Source organism: Drosophila navojoa, chromosome 3 (assembly GCF_054131105.1).
Source record: "Drosophila navojoa isolate 15081-1374.11 chromosome 3, UAZ_NAV_1.0, whole genome shotgun sequence".
Taxonomy (NCBI): Eukaryota; Metazoa; Arthropoda; class Insecta; order Diptera; family Drosophilidae; genus Drosophila; species Drosophila navojoa.
The window spans coordinates 1,049,331-1,065,950 of NC_142891.1; the positions used below are offsets into that span (position 1 = coordinate 1,049,331).

The 16,620-nt window shown below is 44.7% G+C and overlaps 5 protein-coding genes across 8 annotated transcripts in view; 3 read left to right on the forward strand and 2 right to left on the reverse strand.

Moving 5' to 3' along the window:
* LOC108649650 (uncharacterized) overlaps nt 1-16,620 on the reverse strand; it is a 203,819-nt gene that overhangs the window by 52,120 nt on the left and 135,079 nt on the right. The window lies entirely within an intron of this gene.
* Nucleotides 1,497-9,132, forward strand: Col4a1 (Collagen type IV alpha 1). 3 transcript variants are annotated; one of them, XM_089256929.1, is made up of 9 exons: nt 1,497-1,554; nt 2,067-2,166; nt 2,817-2,865; nt 2,927-3,880; nt 3,942-4,438; nt 4,500-5,950; nt 6,012-6,986; nt 7,052-8,196; nt 8,265-9,132. In XM_089256929.1, exons 2-9 carry the CDS (start codon nt 2,147-2,149, stop codon nt 8,523-8,525), a joined length of 5,352 nt encoding a protein of 1,783 aa, XP_089113055.1. In that variant the 5' UTR covers nt 1,497-1,554; nt 2,067-2,146; the 3' UTR covers nt 8,526-9,132. The 3 variants fall into 3 exon arrangements, with proteins under 3 accessions (XP_089113055.1, XP_017954101.1, XP_089113056.1); XM_018098612.3 differs by having other exon boundaries at nt 1,545-1,696; XM_089256930.1 differs by lacking the exon at nt 1,497-1,554 and having other exon boundaries at nt 2,048-2,166.
* LOC108649657 (uncharacterized) lies at nt 10,188-11,360 on the forward strand. Its single transcript, XM_018098638.3, has one exon. The coding sequence runs from the start codon at nt 10,598-10,600 to the stop codon at nt 11,183-11,185; it is 588 nt and encodes a 195-aa protein (XP_017954127.1). The 5' UTR covers nt 10,188-10,597; the 3' UTR covers nt 11,186-11,360.
* On the forward strand, nt 11,393-14,404 carry SP555 (SPRY domain-containing SOCS box protein SP555). 2 transcript variants are annotated; one of them, XM_018098635.3, is made up of 4 exons: nt 11,393-12,075; nt 12,152-12,309; nt 12,430-12,648; nt 12,745-14,404. In XM_018098635.3, the coding sequence occupies exons 1-4, from the start codon at nt 11,562-11,564 to the stop codon at nt 12,763-12,765; spliced, it is 912 nt and encodes a 303-aa protein (XP_017954124.1). In that variant the 5' UTR covers nt 11,393-11,561; the 3' UTR covers nt 12,766-14,404. The 2 variants fall into 2 exon arrangements, with proteins under 2 accessions (XP_017954124.1, XP_017954123.1); XM_018098634.3 differs by having other exon boundaries at nt 12,758-14,404.
* On the reverse strand, nt 13,656-16,496 carry LOC108649651 (reticulocalbin-2). Its single transcript, XM_018098632.3, has 5 exons — nt 16,393-16,496; nt 15,780-16,318; nt 14,816-14,963; nt 14,205-14,661; nt 13,656-14,122 (listed from the first exon to the last, which is right to left on the reverse strand). Exons 2-5 carry the CDS (start codon nt 15,997-15,999, stop codon nt 13,922-13,924), a joined length of 1,026 nt encoding a protein of 341 aa, XP_017954121.1. The 5' UTR covers nt 16,000-16,318; nt 16,393-16,496; the 3' UTR covers nt 13,656-13,921.

Consider the following 16,620-nt stretch of genomic DNA (forward strand, 5'->3'; position numbering starts at 1 on the left):
ACATTGGGATGTCTGAGGGGTAAAGAGGCTGAAGGGAGGACGGAGTGCTATACGTTGACCCACTAGTCCCAATCAAAAGTTTTCAGTAGAGCGCGCTTACAGCATTTTCGAGGAAATAAGCTTATATCAGTTTATATTCGATCTAAATTCAAAATGAAAGTGATGTTAAAATATATTGTAATGTAGTACATATCCTGAATACAGTTTTCCGAGTCAATTGCAAATATTTTGAATTCGTTTTTAGTCAAATGTTTTAATACAGATTTCAAAAAATATTCTAATGATGAATAGACATGAGAGTAAAGTGTTTGATTTTTTATTTGAAAAGTCGTATTAAAAAACGTATTAATTTATAACAAATTATTGTAAGCACCACTTAAAGTTATACGTACAAAATATTCTATTTATAAGTCTCAAATCAGTCTTTCAAAAAAACAACAAAAAGATTCTGTTCTTATCAGAAATTTTTAAGAATTTCGTTGACCGAAAGACCTGAATAAAAGCCACACACTGCAAAATGGAAGTGAGCACTAAATATGTATGCCTAAAATAATAAAAATATATTTAACAGATTATATAATATTTGATTTATTGATAAAATAAAATTTTCTAATATCTTGAGTCGTTACAAAATATTTTATATTTTTAGCTGGCATCTTTCTCGCAGTGTAATCACAAGCAGGACTTGGAATCAAGCACACGATGCTCAAGTCATGCCGGATCGAGCCCTAATCAGAACTTCAATGGCAATAGCAATAGCGGAACTCATGTACCCGATCTTTCCAATTGGGCTATCAGCTATCAGCCCAAATGTGATTCAAGTTGTCGCCGCCACAGTAGGTGCTCGAAAGGGGGAGTAAAGGCAACGCCAAGCAAGCAGCTTCAGCTGGAAATGCTGTAAGTGGAATCTTAGCTCATATCGATCCACTCCAAACGAATAGTGTCGAGTGACTGACTGGAAAATACCCTTGCAACAAGAAGTTATAAATGTCCAATTGGAGGTTCATTTCAGAGCTTGATTAGCTATCAACCCGAAAGTCCTCATATAAGAGAACATTGCATATTAAATTTGCCAATGCTCATTTAATATAAGAGGGAAGACCCATTCTCTTCGTCATGGTTTATTTCTAATTTATTTCCCATATCCACTTGCACTCCCCCTTCCCGTATACCCCTTTTGTAAACGATCCATTTTCAATGCGCATTTGCTGTGGCAAAGAACAAAGAGCAACAACTAACTTAAGTAGCCGACTTAGTTTCAAACTTATCGCCCAGTTTCATTCATATTCATATTCCAGTTGGGTTAGCTGTTGTTGTTGCTGTTGTTGCTTCACCCATCCGTTCCACATGCTCCGCACACGCACACACTCACACACTCACACAGAGACGCCCATTTCACACAGACGACACGGATAGAGTACGTGAGCCGAACAGCACTGGCGCTCGTCGCTCTTCGCGCAACCCACTCGGCTCGCCGATCGTGCATTGGTCGTGCATTGGGTTTTTGGCTGGGTGGAAGCTTATACTATAATTAGTCGTGTTTCGTCTTCTCGAGTAAGTAGGCTGCTTGCTTCTGTCTTTTAGTCTTAACTCGCCTGCTGGCTGTGCTGTGCTGTGTGCAGCTCGCGCTCTCGCTGCTGTGTGATTCGTTCAGTACGCTCCAGTCGATCCATTAAGTTGGATCGCTTTTCCTTCAGTAAGCAGGAGCAGAAAATCAAACCAAAAATCAAAATAAAACTATAAAACAACGAAAATAGTTGAATTATGCTAAATAAAATCGAAACGCTTCCGATTTATAAATGCATATAAATAAAAATTGATTTAAAAAAAAAATGAATAAATATTTAATTGGAGCGCTTCTTCAGTTTAACGAAAAACAGTGACTTTCAAACTGTACCGCGCCGCTTAACCTTACATTTAATAAAAAAAATTGAAAAATACATATATACTGTAAAAAGAAATTAGAAAACCATTTTTTGCCACTCACATAGAAAAGAAAAAAGTTTTTTATTATTTTTCCACAATAATACATCATTTTATAGTGCATACTTTTCTGCCTCTTGCAGGCCAAGCGACGGCAAAACATAATTTTAAGTCGATTAAGGACAGCAGGACATAACTGTGCAGCCAGAGTGCAAAGGGCATCATGTTGCCCCATTGGAAGCGGTAAGTAATTATATTACGATTGAAAAGAAATAAGAAAATATATAAAATTCTATATAAATTTTAATTCATTCAAAATACTGTTTAAAATGCTTGCCCAAAATTCTATGCGCTATCAGTGGCTTTTAAACTGTGAATTGCTCATGCCGCTCAGTGCCTGTCAAATATGTGCACAGCTCACGCACACAGTCGCTCACTACTGCTGCTGCTCTCTTAAGCAGCGCTGCTCTTAACGCTTAACGCGCTCTCTTCAACACGCGCGCACACACACGCACACATATGTATATAGGCACATGCTCTTCTGCAAGATAAGCGACTTGAAAATTATTTCATTTATTTTTGTGTATGAAGCAAAACGTTTTTAAATTGAAAATAAGATTTGGCCAATTAATTAACTTAAATAATTGATATATACATTAAATATTTATTTATTTAGAGATTTTCATTAACAATATATTAATTCAACAGCTTAATGCAGATATCTCTGCAGATAAAAAGATATTTAAATATTGTGGCATCTGAAATCTGATGACTTTATATACTTAAATTTTCATTTTTGTATTATTAAGTTTTAGTTATTATATTTAGTTATATAGTTTTAGTTATATCATATACACATACCACTGATAATATGATAATCTTTTATTTTTCAGGCTGCTGTTCGCCGCTGTAATTGCTGGAGCATTAGTTGGTACAAATGCTGTAAGCAAATGTTAAACAATTTAATTGTTATATTTTGCATAATTATTGTATGTTGTTGCAGCAATTTTGGACGAATCCCGGTGCGACTGGCTCTATCCATGAGTCGCTACGTCACCAAACACGAGATGAACCTAGAGATACGTTTTCTATCGATGAAAGTTACGATATTGTAGACTCGGCGAGTATTCAGAGAGGCGCACCTTTGCCAAAGAACTGCACTGCAGGGTATGCGGGCTGCGTGCCCAAGTGTATTGCCGAGAAGGGTAATCGTGGTCTGCCCGGACCCGAGGGTCAGACTGGACCGAAGGGTCTGCAAGGTTATCCGGGACCAGAGGGTCCGCCCGGTGACAAAGGTCAGAAGGGTGATCCGGGTCCATTTGGAGCAAGAGGTCAGAAGGGTGAGCGAGGAACACGCGGTATTCCCGGTCTGCCAGGCGTTGCTGGCGTCCAAGGCCCAGCTGGAAATCCTGGTGCACCGGGTCTTAACGGCAAAGATGGTTGCGATGGCACTGCTGGTTTGCCAGGTCTGCCAGGTCTGTCCGGCATGGTTGGTCCTCGCGGCTACACCGGCGGACCTGGTCCCAAGGGCGAGAAAGGTGAACCAGCCAAAGAGAATGGTGACTATGCCAAAGGTGAAAAAGGTGAACCCGGATTTGCTGGACGCTCTGGCGCCCCCGGACCCGAAGGAGAACGCGGCGAGAAAGGCCAACGTGGTGACACAGGACCTTATGGACCACCTGGACCTCGAGGTGATCGCGGTATCAAGGGCGAGAAGGGCGCTGCATGCTTTGCCACAGCTATGCCCGGTGAGAAAGGTGACAAGGGCGAGAAAGGAGATCCAGCTCCCAAGCTTCCTGTTCATGGCTCCGATACTGTTATGGGACAGCGCGGCGATGTTGGCCAGAAAGGTGAAATGGGTTATAGGGGCGAGAAGGGTGGACTTGGACCTGCCGGTGAGCCTGGACTTGATGGGCCGAAGGGTGAAAAGGGTGTGCCTGGCTTCGTAGGAGATCGAGTGAGTCCTTGAAGAAGTACAAAGCAAAAGTAGTATCGAATATAATACCATAATCTTATAGGGTCGCCCAGGCAACTTTGGACCGACAGGACCTGCTGGACAGAAGGGAGATCGTGGTGAGACGGGTCTAAATGGATTGCCAGGATTACCCGGCATGAAGGGTGAGCCAGGACGACCAGGTAAACCAGGTGAACGCGGTTTGGTTGGTCCGGCTGGACCTCCTGGCGGTGGACGCGGTCAACCAGGCGCCCCAGGACCCAAAGGACCTCGTGGCTATAGCGGTCCTCCGGGCCCTCAAGGCCTCAATGGTATGGATGGTCCTCAAGGACCTCAGGGCTACATGGGCCCCAAAGGAGGTCCTGGCTTACCTGGAATTCCTGGCAATGAAGGCCCTGCCGGACAGAAGGGCGAAAAAGGTATTCCTGGATTCGTCGGCTCTCCGGGTCCAGTGGGACCAATAGGCCAGAACGGTCCACCAGGACTTGACGGACAAAAGGGTGAGCCTGGCTTGCCCGGCTATGGTATTCAAGGCCCCAAAGGCGATGATGGAATCAATGGGTATGTAAAGCTTATGTTTAAATGGACTTACTGTTGAGAGTTTGTTTTTTTCGCTCCATAGTTTCCCCGGACAAAAGGGCGCTAAAGGCGAAAGAGGCTACAAGGGTAATGCTGGTGTTCCCGGAGATTCAAAATTAGGCAGACCTGGTACCCCTGGTCCAGCTGGTATTCCTGGCCCACAGGGTGATGCTGGTCGTCCTGGCATACCCGGTGACAAAGGCGACATGGGTCCAAAAGGTGATGCAGGTGGCAAATGTTCTCTTTGCCCACCCGGCGCTAAGGGAGACAAAGGCGAGCGTGGTGTGAATGGCATCCCAGGCAACCCAGGCCCGCGTGGCCCACCAGGTGAACGAGGCTACGCTGGCGAGCGTGGTGATGATGGCATTGTTGGACAAACAGGACCTCCTGGCGAGAAAGGCCTTGATGGTTTGCCTGGTGCACCTGGTGCAACAGGAAAGCCTGGCAACTCTGCGTTTGTTAACTTGAGTCAAATCATCCCAGAGAAAGGCCCCAAAGGAGACCCCGGATATCCAGGAGCTCCTGGCGTTAAGGGCGAACGTGGTGATAGCGGAATACCTGGCTTGCCTGGTGCTAAAGGCGAAATGGGTGTCAAAGGCGACAAGGGTTACATGGGCCAGCCGGGCACAGACGGTGCTCCTGGTGCTCGTGGACGTGATGGTTTTGATGGCTTCCCTGGACAGAGTATCAAGGGAGAACCAGGCCGCTCTGGTGTGGATGGCCCTAAAGGTGACAAGGGTAGCTCTGGATATGTGGGACAGAAGGGTGAGCCAGGCACTTGCGCGGCTAGTGAACTGAAAGTACCCATGAAAGGTAACAAAGGCGACCGTGGTCCTACGGGTATGCCTGGACCGATGGGACCAATGGGCCAGAAGGGCGAGATTGGCAGGAACGGTGAGAAGGGTGACACAGGTCCACAAGGTCCTCCTGGTTTGGTTGGCCCTCGTGGTATCACCGGACCTCGCGGCGAAAAAGGAAACCCAGGCCAATATGGTGCGCCCGGTAACGATGGCAAGGACGGACTTCGCGGACCACCTGGTCGTTATGGCGAACGCGGACAAAAGGGTGAACAAGGTGCTACTGTGGCTGGACCACCCGGTCCTGCAGGTCGCGATGGTTTGACAGGCGAGAAGGGAGATCGCGGCCCGGTTGGTGCTATTGGCATGATCGGTCCTATGGGCAATCCTGGCTATCCCGGAGACAAGGGCGATTCTGGTTTGCCTGGTCAACCTGGTGCCACTGGCGCTCTTGGACAGAAAGGAGAACCTGGCCCAGTCGGACCGGAAGGTCGCCCTGGGCCACCTGGTATACCCGGCATTGCTGGTGTCCAAGGTCGTGATGGTGCCAAGGGAGAGCCTGGCAGTATTGGTCTCGTTGGCATGCCTGGTAGCAAGGGCGAACGCGGTGCACCTGGCAACGATGGTCCTAAAGGTCTAACTGGCTTAGCTGGTGCTCCCGGCAAACGCGGTCCCATTGGACCTGCAGGAATGCCCGGTAAGTAATAATACACTGAATATATTATGTGTTATTTTTACTAATCCCCAACCTTTTGCAGGTATGAAGGGTGACAAAGGCGAACGTGGCTTGACTGGCAACGATGGTCTGCCCGGCAGTCGAGGACCGACTGGACCACCCGGCATGATGGGAGTTAAGGGAGACATGGGCCCACGTGGCTTGCCTGGACAAGATGGTTTGAATGGTTTGCCTGGAGAGAAGGGTAGCCAAGGTCTTCCAGGTTTTGACGGACCTCAGGGAGAGCCGGGCGATGCTTCCGAAAAGGGACAAAAGGGTGAGCCCGGTGTCTCCGGACTGCGTGGTAAAGATGGATTACCCGGTGCCCCTGGACTACCAGGCGAGAAAGGATTGCCTGGAATTGCTGTACACGGTCGACCAGGCCCACAGGGCGAAAAGGGTGATACTGGACGCGATGGACTTTACGGACAAGATGGTATGCCCGGTGAGAAAGGTGACCGTGGTTTCAATGGGCCTCCTGGTCCAAAGGGTGACAAAGGCAATTCTGGACAGCCTGGCAGTCCTGGAATTCCTGGCCGCGATGGTTTGCCTGGACCACAAGGCAGTCCTGGACCAATCGGCTATCCTGGCGCCAAGGGTGCCAAGGGAGACCGTGGTCCAGCAGGCGTTGATGGACTAAAAGGCGCAATGGGTCTTCCGGGCAGGCCCGGTTACCAAGGAGCACCTGGATTGAAGGGCGACAAAGGCGAAAAAGGTCTCAGAGGTCCAGCAGCTGAAGTCGATCTGTTTGCATTAAGAGGAGAAAAGGGTACGCCTGGCAGCCCTGGCTTGACTGGTTTGCCCGGACTTCAAGGCATCAAGGGTAACCAAGGCCCAGCTGGCTACCCCGGCGAGAAAGGAGAACGAGGCTTAACAGGACCAGCCGGTGTTCCTGGCTTGGCTGGAGAGCCTGGACCTAAGGGCGATATGGGCTTGACCGGTGAGCGCGGCTATCCAGGACCTGTTGTCCGGGGAGAGAAGGGTCTGCCAGGACGTGCTGGTAAAAATGGACGCCCAGGTGAATGCCAAACTGAAAAAAGCATTGAAAATGCGCTGTATATAAATGAGCATATTTTATTACAGGTGTTCCTGGCTTGCCTGGAATGAAGGGTGAGCGTGGCCTAGCCGGCTTGCCAGGTAATGCTGGTCTAGTCGGCTTGCCTGGTCCAATTGGTCCCATGGGCCCCAAAGGTGAACGTGGTTTGACTGGCCCACCTGGCATTGATGGAATCGCTGGCATGGATGGCGCGACAGGCGAAAAGGGTGACATTGGCTATCCCGGCATTAAGGGTGATCGCGGCCTTCCCGGCTTGGAAGGCCAAAAGGGTGACAAGGGCAACACAGGACCTGCCGGTCCTCCTGGTTTAAGCGGCCTAACTGGTCTTAAGGGCGATACTGGCGCTCCTGGCTTGCCGGGCCATCCAGGTCCAGCTGGCGCACCGGGCGAGAAGGGCTTCACCGGCCCAAAGGGTCGTGACGGTCGCGATGGTCTTCCTGGATTGCGCGGCGAGAAGGGCGAGCCTGGCATGATTCCTCCACCCGGCCCTAAGGGCGAGCCTGGTCGTCCCGGTCGTGATGGCGAGAAGGGCGACCGTGGACCACAAGGTGAACGCGGTCTTATCGGTATTCAGGGCGAGCGTGGCGAGAAGGGTGAACGCGGCTCGATTGGCTTGACTGGTCCAGTTGGCCGACCAGGCCTCAAGGGCGATCGCGGTGAACAAGGTTTGATTGGTCTGGAAGGTGAGGTTGGTCCCATGGGCTTCAAGGGTGAGCCCGGCCTGCCCTGCACTGGCGCACAGGATTATCTCACTGGCATTCTACTGACGCGCCACAGCCAAAATGATCAGGTGCCACAGTGTGCTCCTGGACATGTAGAACTCTGGACGGGCTACTCATTGCTTTACGTAGATGGCAACGACTACGCACACAATCAAGACTTGGGCTCACCCGGCTCCTGTGTGCCACGCTTCTCCACATTGCCCGTGATGTCCTGTGGACAGAACAACGTTTGCAACTATGCATCGCGCAACGATAAGAGCTTCTGGCTATCCACCTCAGCGCCCATACCTATGATGCCCGTCAATAGCCAGGAGATTAGCAAATATATTTCAAGGTGCGTCGTCTGCGAGGCACCAGCGAACGTCATTGCCGTGCACAGCCAGTCGCTGGCGATACCCAACTGCCCCAATGGCTGGGAAGGACTATGGATTGGCTACAGCTTCCTCATGGTAAGTCCGAGCTAATTACGACCAAACATCGACTAAACATAAACTGATCGATCTTCAAAATAATGTAGCACACGGCTGTGGGTAATGGAGGCGGTGGTCAGGCTCTGCAATCGCCTGGCTCCTGCTTGGAGGACTTCCGTGCCACTCCATTCATTGAGTGCAACGGAGCTAAGGGACACTGCCATTTCTATGAGACAATGACCAGCTTCTGGATGGTTACCCTAGAGGATAACGATCAGTTCAGCAAACCCGAACAGCAAACGCTCAAAGCAGGCAATTTGCTTTCACGTGTATCCAGGTGTCAAGTCTGTGTGAAGAACTCGTCATAAAGCGCACACCAATAATTTTAATCTAAATGTAATGCCTTAACTATACCAACGAACAAAAACAACAAACACACACACACACACACACGCACGCGCACACACATACACAAACACACATACTAGAACCAACACTGCTACCAAATTCCTTAAAAGCAAACAACTAACCAAATATATACAAAAAGTACCCAAAGAAGAAATATATATATATATATAACTATATGTATGTGTAGGTCCGCCTCGATTAGGGTGGAGCGAGTTTGCCATTTTTTTGTATCTGCCATTTTTTAAAAGAAAAAACAAAAATAAATGAAAACCAATGTAAGCTGCTTCTTAGTTACGAGTAAGTTAAGTAAATCAACAACAACAAATAAACTAGCCTGGTAATATGTAAAACAAGAAAACAACATTTAATAATACACCTCCTCCTGTTTGTTTCCTTTATCCGTATCTTCCATATGTTGGCGAGATGTGAAGGAATTGTATGATACGATATTCAAAATTATATGTTTGCGTACTCAACATTGTGCTAGAGCCTAAAACGAAGCCCAAATTAAACAACATGAAAACAAAAGCTTAAAATAAATAAAAACATTTTTCTTAATCCTTTTAATTTCCATATTTATTTCTATTATATTTGAATCACATAAAAATCCCCACTCTTCAAATATTAATTATATTTGGAATTACATTGATCACAGAAATATGCGTATATCCCTATTATGTATATATTTATCTTTTATCTCAAGTTTGTTTACACGCAGTCAATTAATGAGTCAATAAATCAGTTATTCCATTAGTACATCGAATTATCATATAGTATAGTACAGTATAGTCGACCATTTAATCAATCATTCAATCAGTCAGTCAGGTAGTCCATCAGTCAGTTAATGAACTATTCAATCAGTCCGTCAATCAGTCAGTATAAGCAATCTCATATGCAATTCGATGATATATTGTCGATATTCAAAGTTAATCTGCATATCAGTGAGCTAAGGGATGAATCACATCACCTGATAATGGAGTTGTGCGTGGAGGGGGTGGTTTGTGGCTAAAAAATAAGCGTTGAAGAGAACGAAATTTGAAGACGCGAATTATTCAAACTTCACGATGTTCGATGAAAACTCACCACTTGGTCTGTCGACTCGGGCACAAGTGCGCATGTCGAGTTCTTCATGGTTGAAACAGGGGTTGGGGCTCTGCCCATTGTGGGGGGGTGGGTTTACCCGATAACAGTTACAAGGAAGGGAGCAGCGGTAGAGGGTGGCGCATGTTACCATATGATAATGATATGCCTGTAGACCCTCACACACACAATAACAATGAGAGGCCAATGCTCTGAGAGTATACGACTATAAGATACTCTATATATATCGTATTGGTTTGTGAATATACGATTCAAATATATTAAAATATTTATAAAATGCATAAGTTCAATATAAAGAATATTATCTATTTCTACTTTCTTATAAAATGATATAAGCCTAACTTTCTGAGTCAGTTCCCGGCCTGAACTTCGTTTATAAAAATCGAATATGTTAATTTTGTAAATATTAATTCCAAGTCCCTAATGCATGTTCAATAAATGCACTCCGCTCATACTACCCTGCATGCTCTGCAAAATTCCAATTGGTGGTGGAAAAAAGAAGAAGAAACAATGCATATAGAAACGTTCCAGCTGTGTGAAAATAGGGGTAGCTTTTACAAATTCAAATTGGAAAATCGAGCAGAACAGCAAAAGACCTCAGCGAGAGCGGTTGGGAATTACAGCCAAACAGCTGGAGAAGAAAACACACAAAAATAGAGAAGGGAGCAAAGAGGAGCATAACAACTGTATAAAGACAAGATTGCAATTAAAATGTAAGGCAAGTAGTGATTAAAGTTAGGAGAGTGCAAAACGCGTAGCTCCAATTGGAGCTGAATGAGCTAGGAGGAAGTTCCGGAAGTGGCAAACAAAGAGAGCCCAGGAGAAGCCCTGCACAACGAGTGGACAATCCAGCAACTCCTACACACAGACGGAGAGAGAGAGAGAAAGGGAAAGAGATAGAGGCAGACAACCCCCATATACTTCAGTCTATATGATTATCGTTTTGCTATTGCTCTTCCAATCGCTGTGCCTCTTTTGCCAACGTTTGGTGCTCCGCATTCACGACCGATGCTTTCCCCGGAACGTCCGTGTGATCCAGGAGTTGGCCGAAACGGTGGGCGATCGTAAGGCACTGCAGCATCTTGAGAACCAGGAGCTGGAGCAAACGAAGCGCAAGCAAAAGCGTCGCCTCTTGGAGCCAATTCTGCCACTCGGAGCGGGTCTCAATCTGGAGGCTTGTCGCTTTTGTGCCCACAGTCCGCAAGGCTATTGTCGGCACCATTTCCACTTGCAGCTGCACACACAGAGGCGTGGCGACGAGCAGGACTACAAGCAGCAGCGCCGGATACGTAGGGAGCTGAAACGCAGCCTGGAGCCCAGGAGCACTTATCCCATCAACTATAGGCAATATAATCGAGGTAGCAGCAGCTCCTTGAGCAGCGGCTACGGCTCATTGGCATCCAATTTGCAAGAGGACACGTACAGCTATCTGCAGGAGGAGGAGGAGGAGGAGGAGCGAGAGCAGGAGCAGGAGCCAGAGCAGGAATCGATTAATCACTTGATAACGAGTCATCTCTAGAGCTGATTCAGCTCGATAAGAGCTCTTTAGACACAAACAGCATTCACATCACAAAGGACCGGAGGGCGTAGGATACTTCTTGACCGCCTTAGATAAGGGCTCTCCTCAATGAGGGGAGGCAGCATGAGCATCGCAACAGACAATCGGGCCTAGGCTACTTCACATCAAAAGGGAAACTCCTTCAGCTCACTAAAGGCAACCAGGTGTAGAAGGCGCCGACTCAATTGGTAGACAATTTCGATCTGAAGGGACTCTCGTCAGAATCAAGTCGGCTGCGTATCGAGGAGGTCTATTATTTACAAATTTGCTGTGAATCTTTTACGTTTGTCAATATTGACGCCCAGTTGTAAGGTCGATTATAAAAGTCGTTTGCGTAATGTCGAGCTTTGAATGGGAGCAACAACAACTGCAGCTGCAGATTCAGCAGCCGTTGCGACGTCGACGACAACAGCACCAACACCAACACCAACACCAACACCAACACCAGCACCAGCACCACCAACAGCACCACCAACAGCATCAGCACCGCTGTGAATTTCTGATGCAGGAGAAAAAGCACTCGCTAACGGAACTATCGTCCGGTCCCCTGGGGCATGGCACAGAGGACGATTGGACGTGGAGCAAGCGAAATCGTTCCAAGGAGGTGGTCCTCAGTGGGCCCAACTTTCGCACAGTTCACTTCCATCCCAATTGGAGCAAGGGCACGGCCGGCATTCAGGGCAAGCGACCCTTGAATAACGGCCGCTACTATTGGGAGCTGCACGTCTCACAGCGGGTCTTCGGCACCTCGATCATGTTCGGCATCGGCACCAAAAACTGTCGGCTCCATGCCAACGCCTTTCGCAACATGCTAGGCGAGAACGAGCATGGCTGGGGACTGTCCCACAAGGGTGAGTGCTCACTGCATAAAATAGGATCATCAAATATCTATATGTACCTTATCCCTTTCAACTATTTCGCTTGAAGGCGTTCTCTGGCACAAGGGCGTGGCACTTCTATATACAAAACGTTTCCGCGAAAATCATCCCACACAAATTGGCATACTCTTCGATGGCATCGAGGGCACGTTAACCTACTATAAGGATGGCAAATGCCTGGGCGTGGCATTCAGAGATTTAGACAAGGTAAGCTAAACACGATACCAGCTGTCTAGCTGTGTTAGTTGCGATTTAGTTAAGTCCCAGCTGCCTAGAACATTCCCTACTGTATAAATAACATCCATATATTGATAAATCTCCCTCTAGGTAACCGAACCACTCTATCCCATTGTCTGCTCCACCGCAGCCAAAACGGAAATGACTCTTAAGTGCGCCCGCCAGGAGTTTGTCAACCTGCAGGATCGTTGTCGAGCGGTGATCATGCGAAGATTGCACACAGTCGGCGATGTGGAGAAGCTGAAGCTGCCACAGTCCATCAGCGACTACCTGTGCGAGGTGATCGACGACATGGAGCCATTGCGCCAGGTAGACAATTATGATATATTATGTGGTTTCTAGGAGTTATATAGTAATTGGCTAGGTCTTGGTCTATGCAAATAATCTATGTATATCTATGATAAGCTATGTTCCATAGGTGGATGAGGGGAAGCTGTGCATGATCAACTATGATCTGCCAATTTAGAATGAAGAATGACGAATGATAACGACGATGCCCGTGAAACTCGAACATATGTGCCATAATTTGAGGGCTCACTGTACAGCTGTACGATATACATACATATATTTGTTGTGGACAAATGCAAGTTGTTTCTATGCGCAAATCTCAAGTTTTCAGTCAGCAAGTTTTTGATACATACTATATATATATATGCAAGCAAATATATATATATATCGGCATATATAAATATATATGTATATATGTATTGTCATAATATCTGTATATTACATATTTTCGATAAATTTGATTGTTTTCTGTTCTGTTTCGTTTTGTTCCCTAGCTAAAATGTTTCCCAATGAATAGGCCAATATTTGTGCAATATTTGTGATATAAGTCAAAGGGCAGCAAGAAAAAGTAAATGAATAAAAATTAGAAATACTTACAAAACACAGATATATGTATATATATGTAGCTTAAATAAATAAGCATTCATCTAAGTAAACCCTATAAATGATGTATAAAATGTATTTTTAGCTACGAGTGTGAAATCTAGTCAAAGAGAGAAAGCTGCACCCAATACATTCTGTATAAATTATCGGCTAGTCAGCTAATTAGTGTTAAGCAAATGTTTATAATTACTTATAAAAATTAAAATTCTATTCAGTTGCAAACAAACTTTAACGAATTCTAGTCCAAATGTGCAAAAACCAAAATGAGATAAAGCAAAAGTTTACTTAATAAGATAAATAGATACATCTAGCTATATATCTGTCCAGATATATATAAAAACCACTTAAGTGCGTATATATATATATATATAAATATTTATAGAATTTTAAGAGCTTAAGTACTTAAACACAAAACAGACAAATAATTTAGTAAAAATTATTTTTATGTATTTTCATATTTGTAGCTTCTCATATATAAATATTTTTTTGGTGTCTATATAAATTACTACGATCGTGTGTAAAGTAAATTGAAAACTGTTAAATACAAGGGTATACATGTATATCTGTATTATGTATGTCACATGAATTAGTACATCAATTTAAATTTAACTAACTAAATGAATAAAAAATACACAAAATTCTAAGCACAGAGATTTCTCTAGTTAAATTCGTAAAATAATCTTATGCTTTTTTACAGCTCGTCGGTAAGATGATGTATATTCTGCAAATGATCGCCATAATCGGTGGCCTCGCTGCCAACAAATGTATCGTAGTTATTCAGAATTTCCAGATAGGACAAGCGATCGTCGTGATCCTCATCGGTGGAGACAAACAAATGATCGACCTCATCATCCGCAATGGCCGTATTGCTGGGTACAATCCATGAGAGCACCTGGAAGCATTTAAGAAGCGCATTAATTATATGGATTTAGATTGAACTGTACTCCCATTCCATATCAATCTTCAATCATCACCTCATTGCCGGTTAGAACTCCATCGCCGTTTGTATCGTAATCCTTGTCAAATCGATCCTTCTCCGATATCAACCACTCCTTGTCATGATGGCTGGCTGCTTCGCCGACGAACTCTTGGAATTCAATTTTGCCATCATGATTCAGATCCTTATCTTGCATCGTATGCTCCAATAGAATGGGCAACATTTGTGGATGCTCTTCAGGATTTTGGAAGAGAACATATTCCTCCTGGTTCAGTACACCATCCTTGTTCGTGTCGGCTGCATGGAACATTTCCTTATCCTGTTTGATCATCTTTTGCTCCTCCTCATAGCTGTCGAAGTCAATGAGCTCCTTCTTGAAGTTCTCATCCTCCATGGAATAAGTGTCCTGCAAGTATTCCTTCCATGTAATTTTATCGTCCAAATCTTGATCAATTTCCTCAAAACGATCCGCTGCTTCCTCCTCCGAGAGTTTCCTATGCAACAAATTTAATATTAATATATTATACAAATTAAAAATATTTTTCTATACAATTATTAAGGATAGATTTTTACATCACATAGATCATGCTTAGGCTTTAGCTTTTTGTTAGCTTTCAAGCGTTTGGTTAATCAACAAACAACACTCACTTAAAGGACCTTAAAATCCAAGCTTTCAATTCATGACGATCGATATATTCATCATTATTCAAGTCCATCATCTTGATGAGTATGGCCAGACGTCGCTTCGATTCTTCCGGCGAGAGAGTATCAAATTCTTGAGCCTCTTTTGTATTGCCTGCAAATGGGAATATATGAAACATATTTATGTACATGCTTTAGAAAACAGTCTAATTAATTCACAAAACGCATAAAACGTGCGCACACAAAAAGTCCAAAATATTAAAAAACAAATGCGATATGATGAGGCCTGCCCGACTAGAAGATACTCTAAAGCCTGCGATTTGAAGTGCACCCTGAATTTTATTTTGACTATAAATAGTTTCTGGATTCCTAATGTACTGTGAAGTAAACTTTTAATGACCTATAGAGAATATTCCCACAAAAGATCTACCCTGTAGTCAAACTCTACTTTCTAATGAGTACAGACTACTCTCTTTCTAAGGGGAACAGGACATAAACCTTGAACTTCGACTTCCCACTACTGCAAGGTATAGGTAAAATTAACAAGAGAGAAATCACTCATATATATAATATATAGAATACGAACTAAAACTACCATCTATAATACCCACACACATTTTAATCGTCTACAGGGTATGAAAATATGAAACATAATTTATAGCGCCAAATATAAAAACCTTGATGGACTAACAGTTACCTCTTAGTATAGAATTGTGCTTTTATACACTATATAAATATTTTCATAATATAAACTCAAACAAATATAAGTGTAAAGACTGTCCTCTACTTGCTGCTACCATGTAGCTACCTAGCTTCTCCTAATACATATATTTAAGTACACCAAATCCTATCAAACCACACTCTACGCATATTCTATAGGGTATACACATATTCCACATATAAACAACGGTTTGTGCGTGCTATAAACAAAACATTAGTCGGCATTGAGGTTTCGTGTGCGTTCACCCACCTATGATGGCCTCATGATCAAACTCCACGTTGTGCTCGCCCAGATCGTTGTGATGATGTGCATCCCTGGGCACATAGCTGCCATCCTTCACCCGTTCCTTGCTCAGATGCTTCTCGTGCTTGTGACTGTTGGCAACGGCGCCATTGGCGGGCATAGGTCCAACCAGAGCCAAAGCTCCAATGATGCACAGCAGAATTGGCAGACTTGTTAAACGGGCCATTGTGCTTGGCTATACCCTACACATACACACACACTCCGACTATGGCACCGGCTGTTGCGACGATTTGTTTATATGGCAATCCTCCGTCTGTTGCTTCTTGTTTGCTCGCCAGACGCACACTGAGAGATTATTTGTTTGCCTTCTTGCTCTTGGAGGCTGGGAGCGTTACAGGCACACACACAAATACACGCATACACACTCTGGCAGCTGCTTCTGATGTCTACAGCACTTGAGAGTCTCAGCGATTGCCGACTCACGTAATAGCCAAAAAGTCAATTCTATGAACTCTAATGAACCCGATCAATGGGTTTTGCGTAACCTGAAATACACAAATATATACATACATAAACATATAATATTTATACACTATAAACAATTTTCATTTCATCTTACCAGCTGTTCGTCCTATGCACTCATATTGGGACTTCAATTGAATGTGATAGGCACTTTTTCAATTAACCATTGCAACTATTTGTTTCTGCATTTTAAAATACACATTAATTTATAGTAATTACAAGGAATTTTAAAGAAACATTTACTTCTAGCACTTCCACCAAACCCCCGTCAAAATCAATCGCAACTCTTAGCGGCGCTCATCACATAGCCAACATTTTATCGATA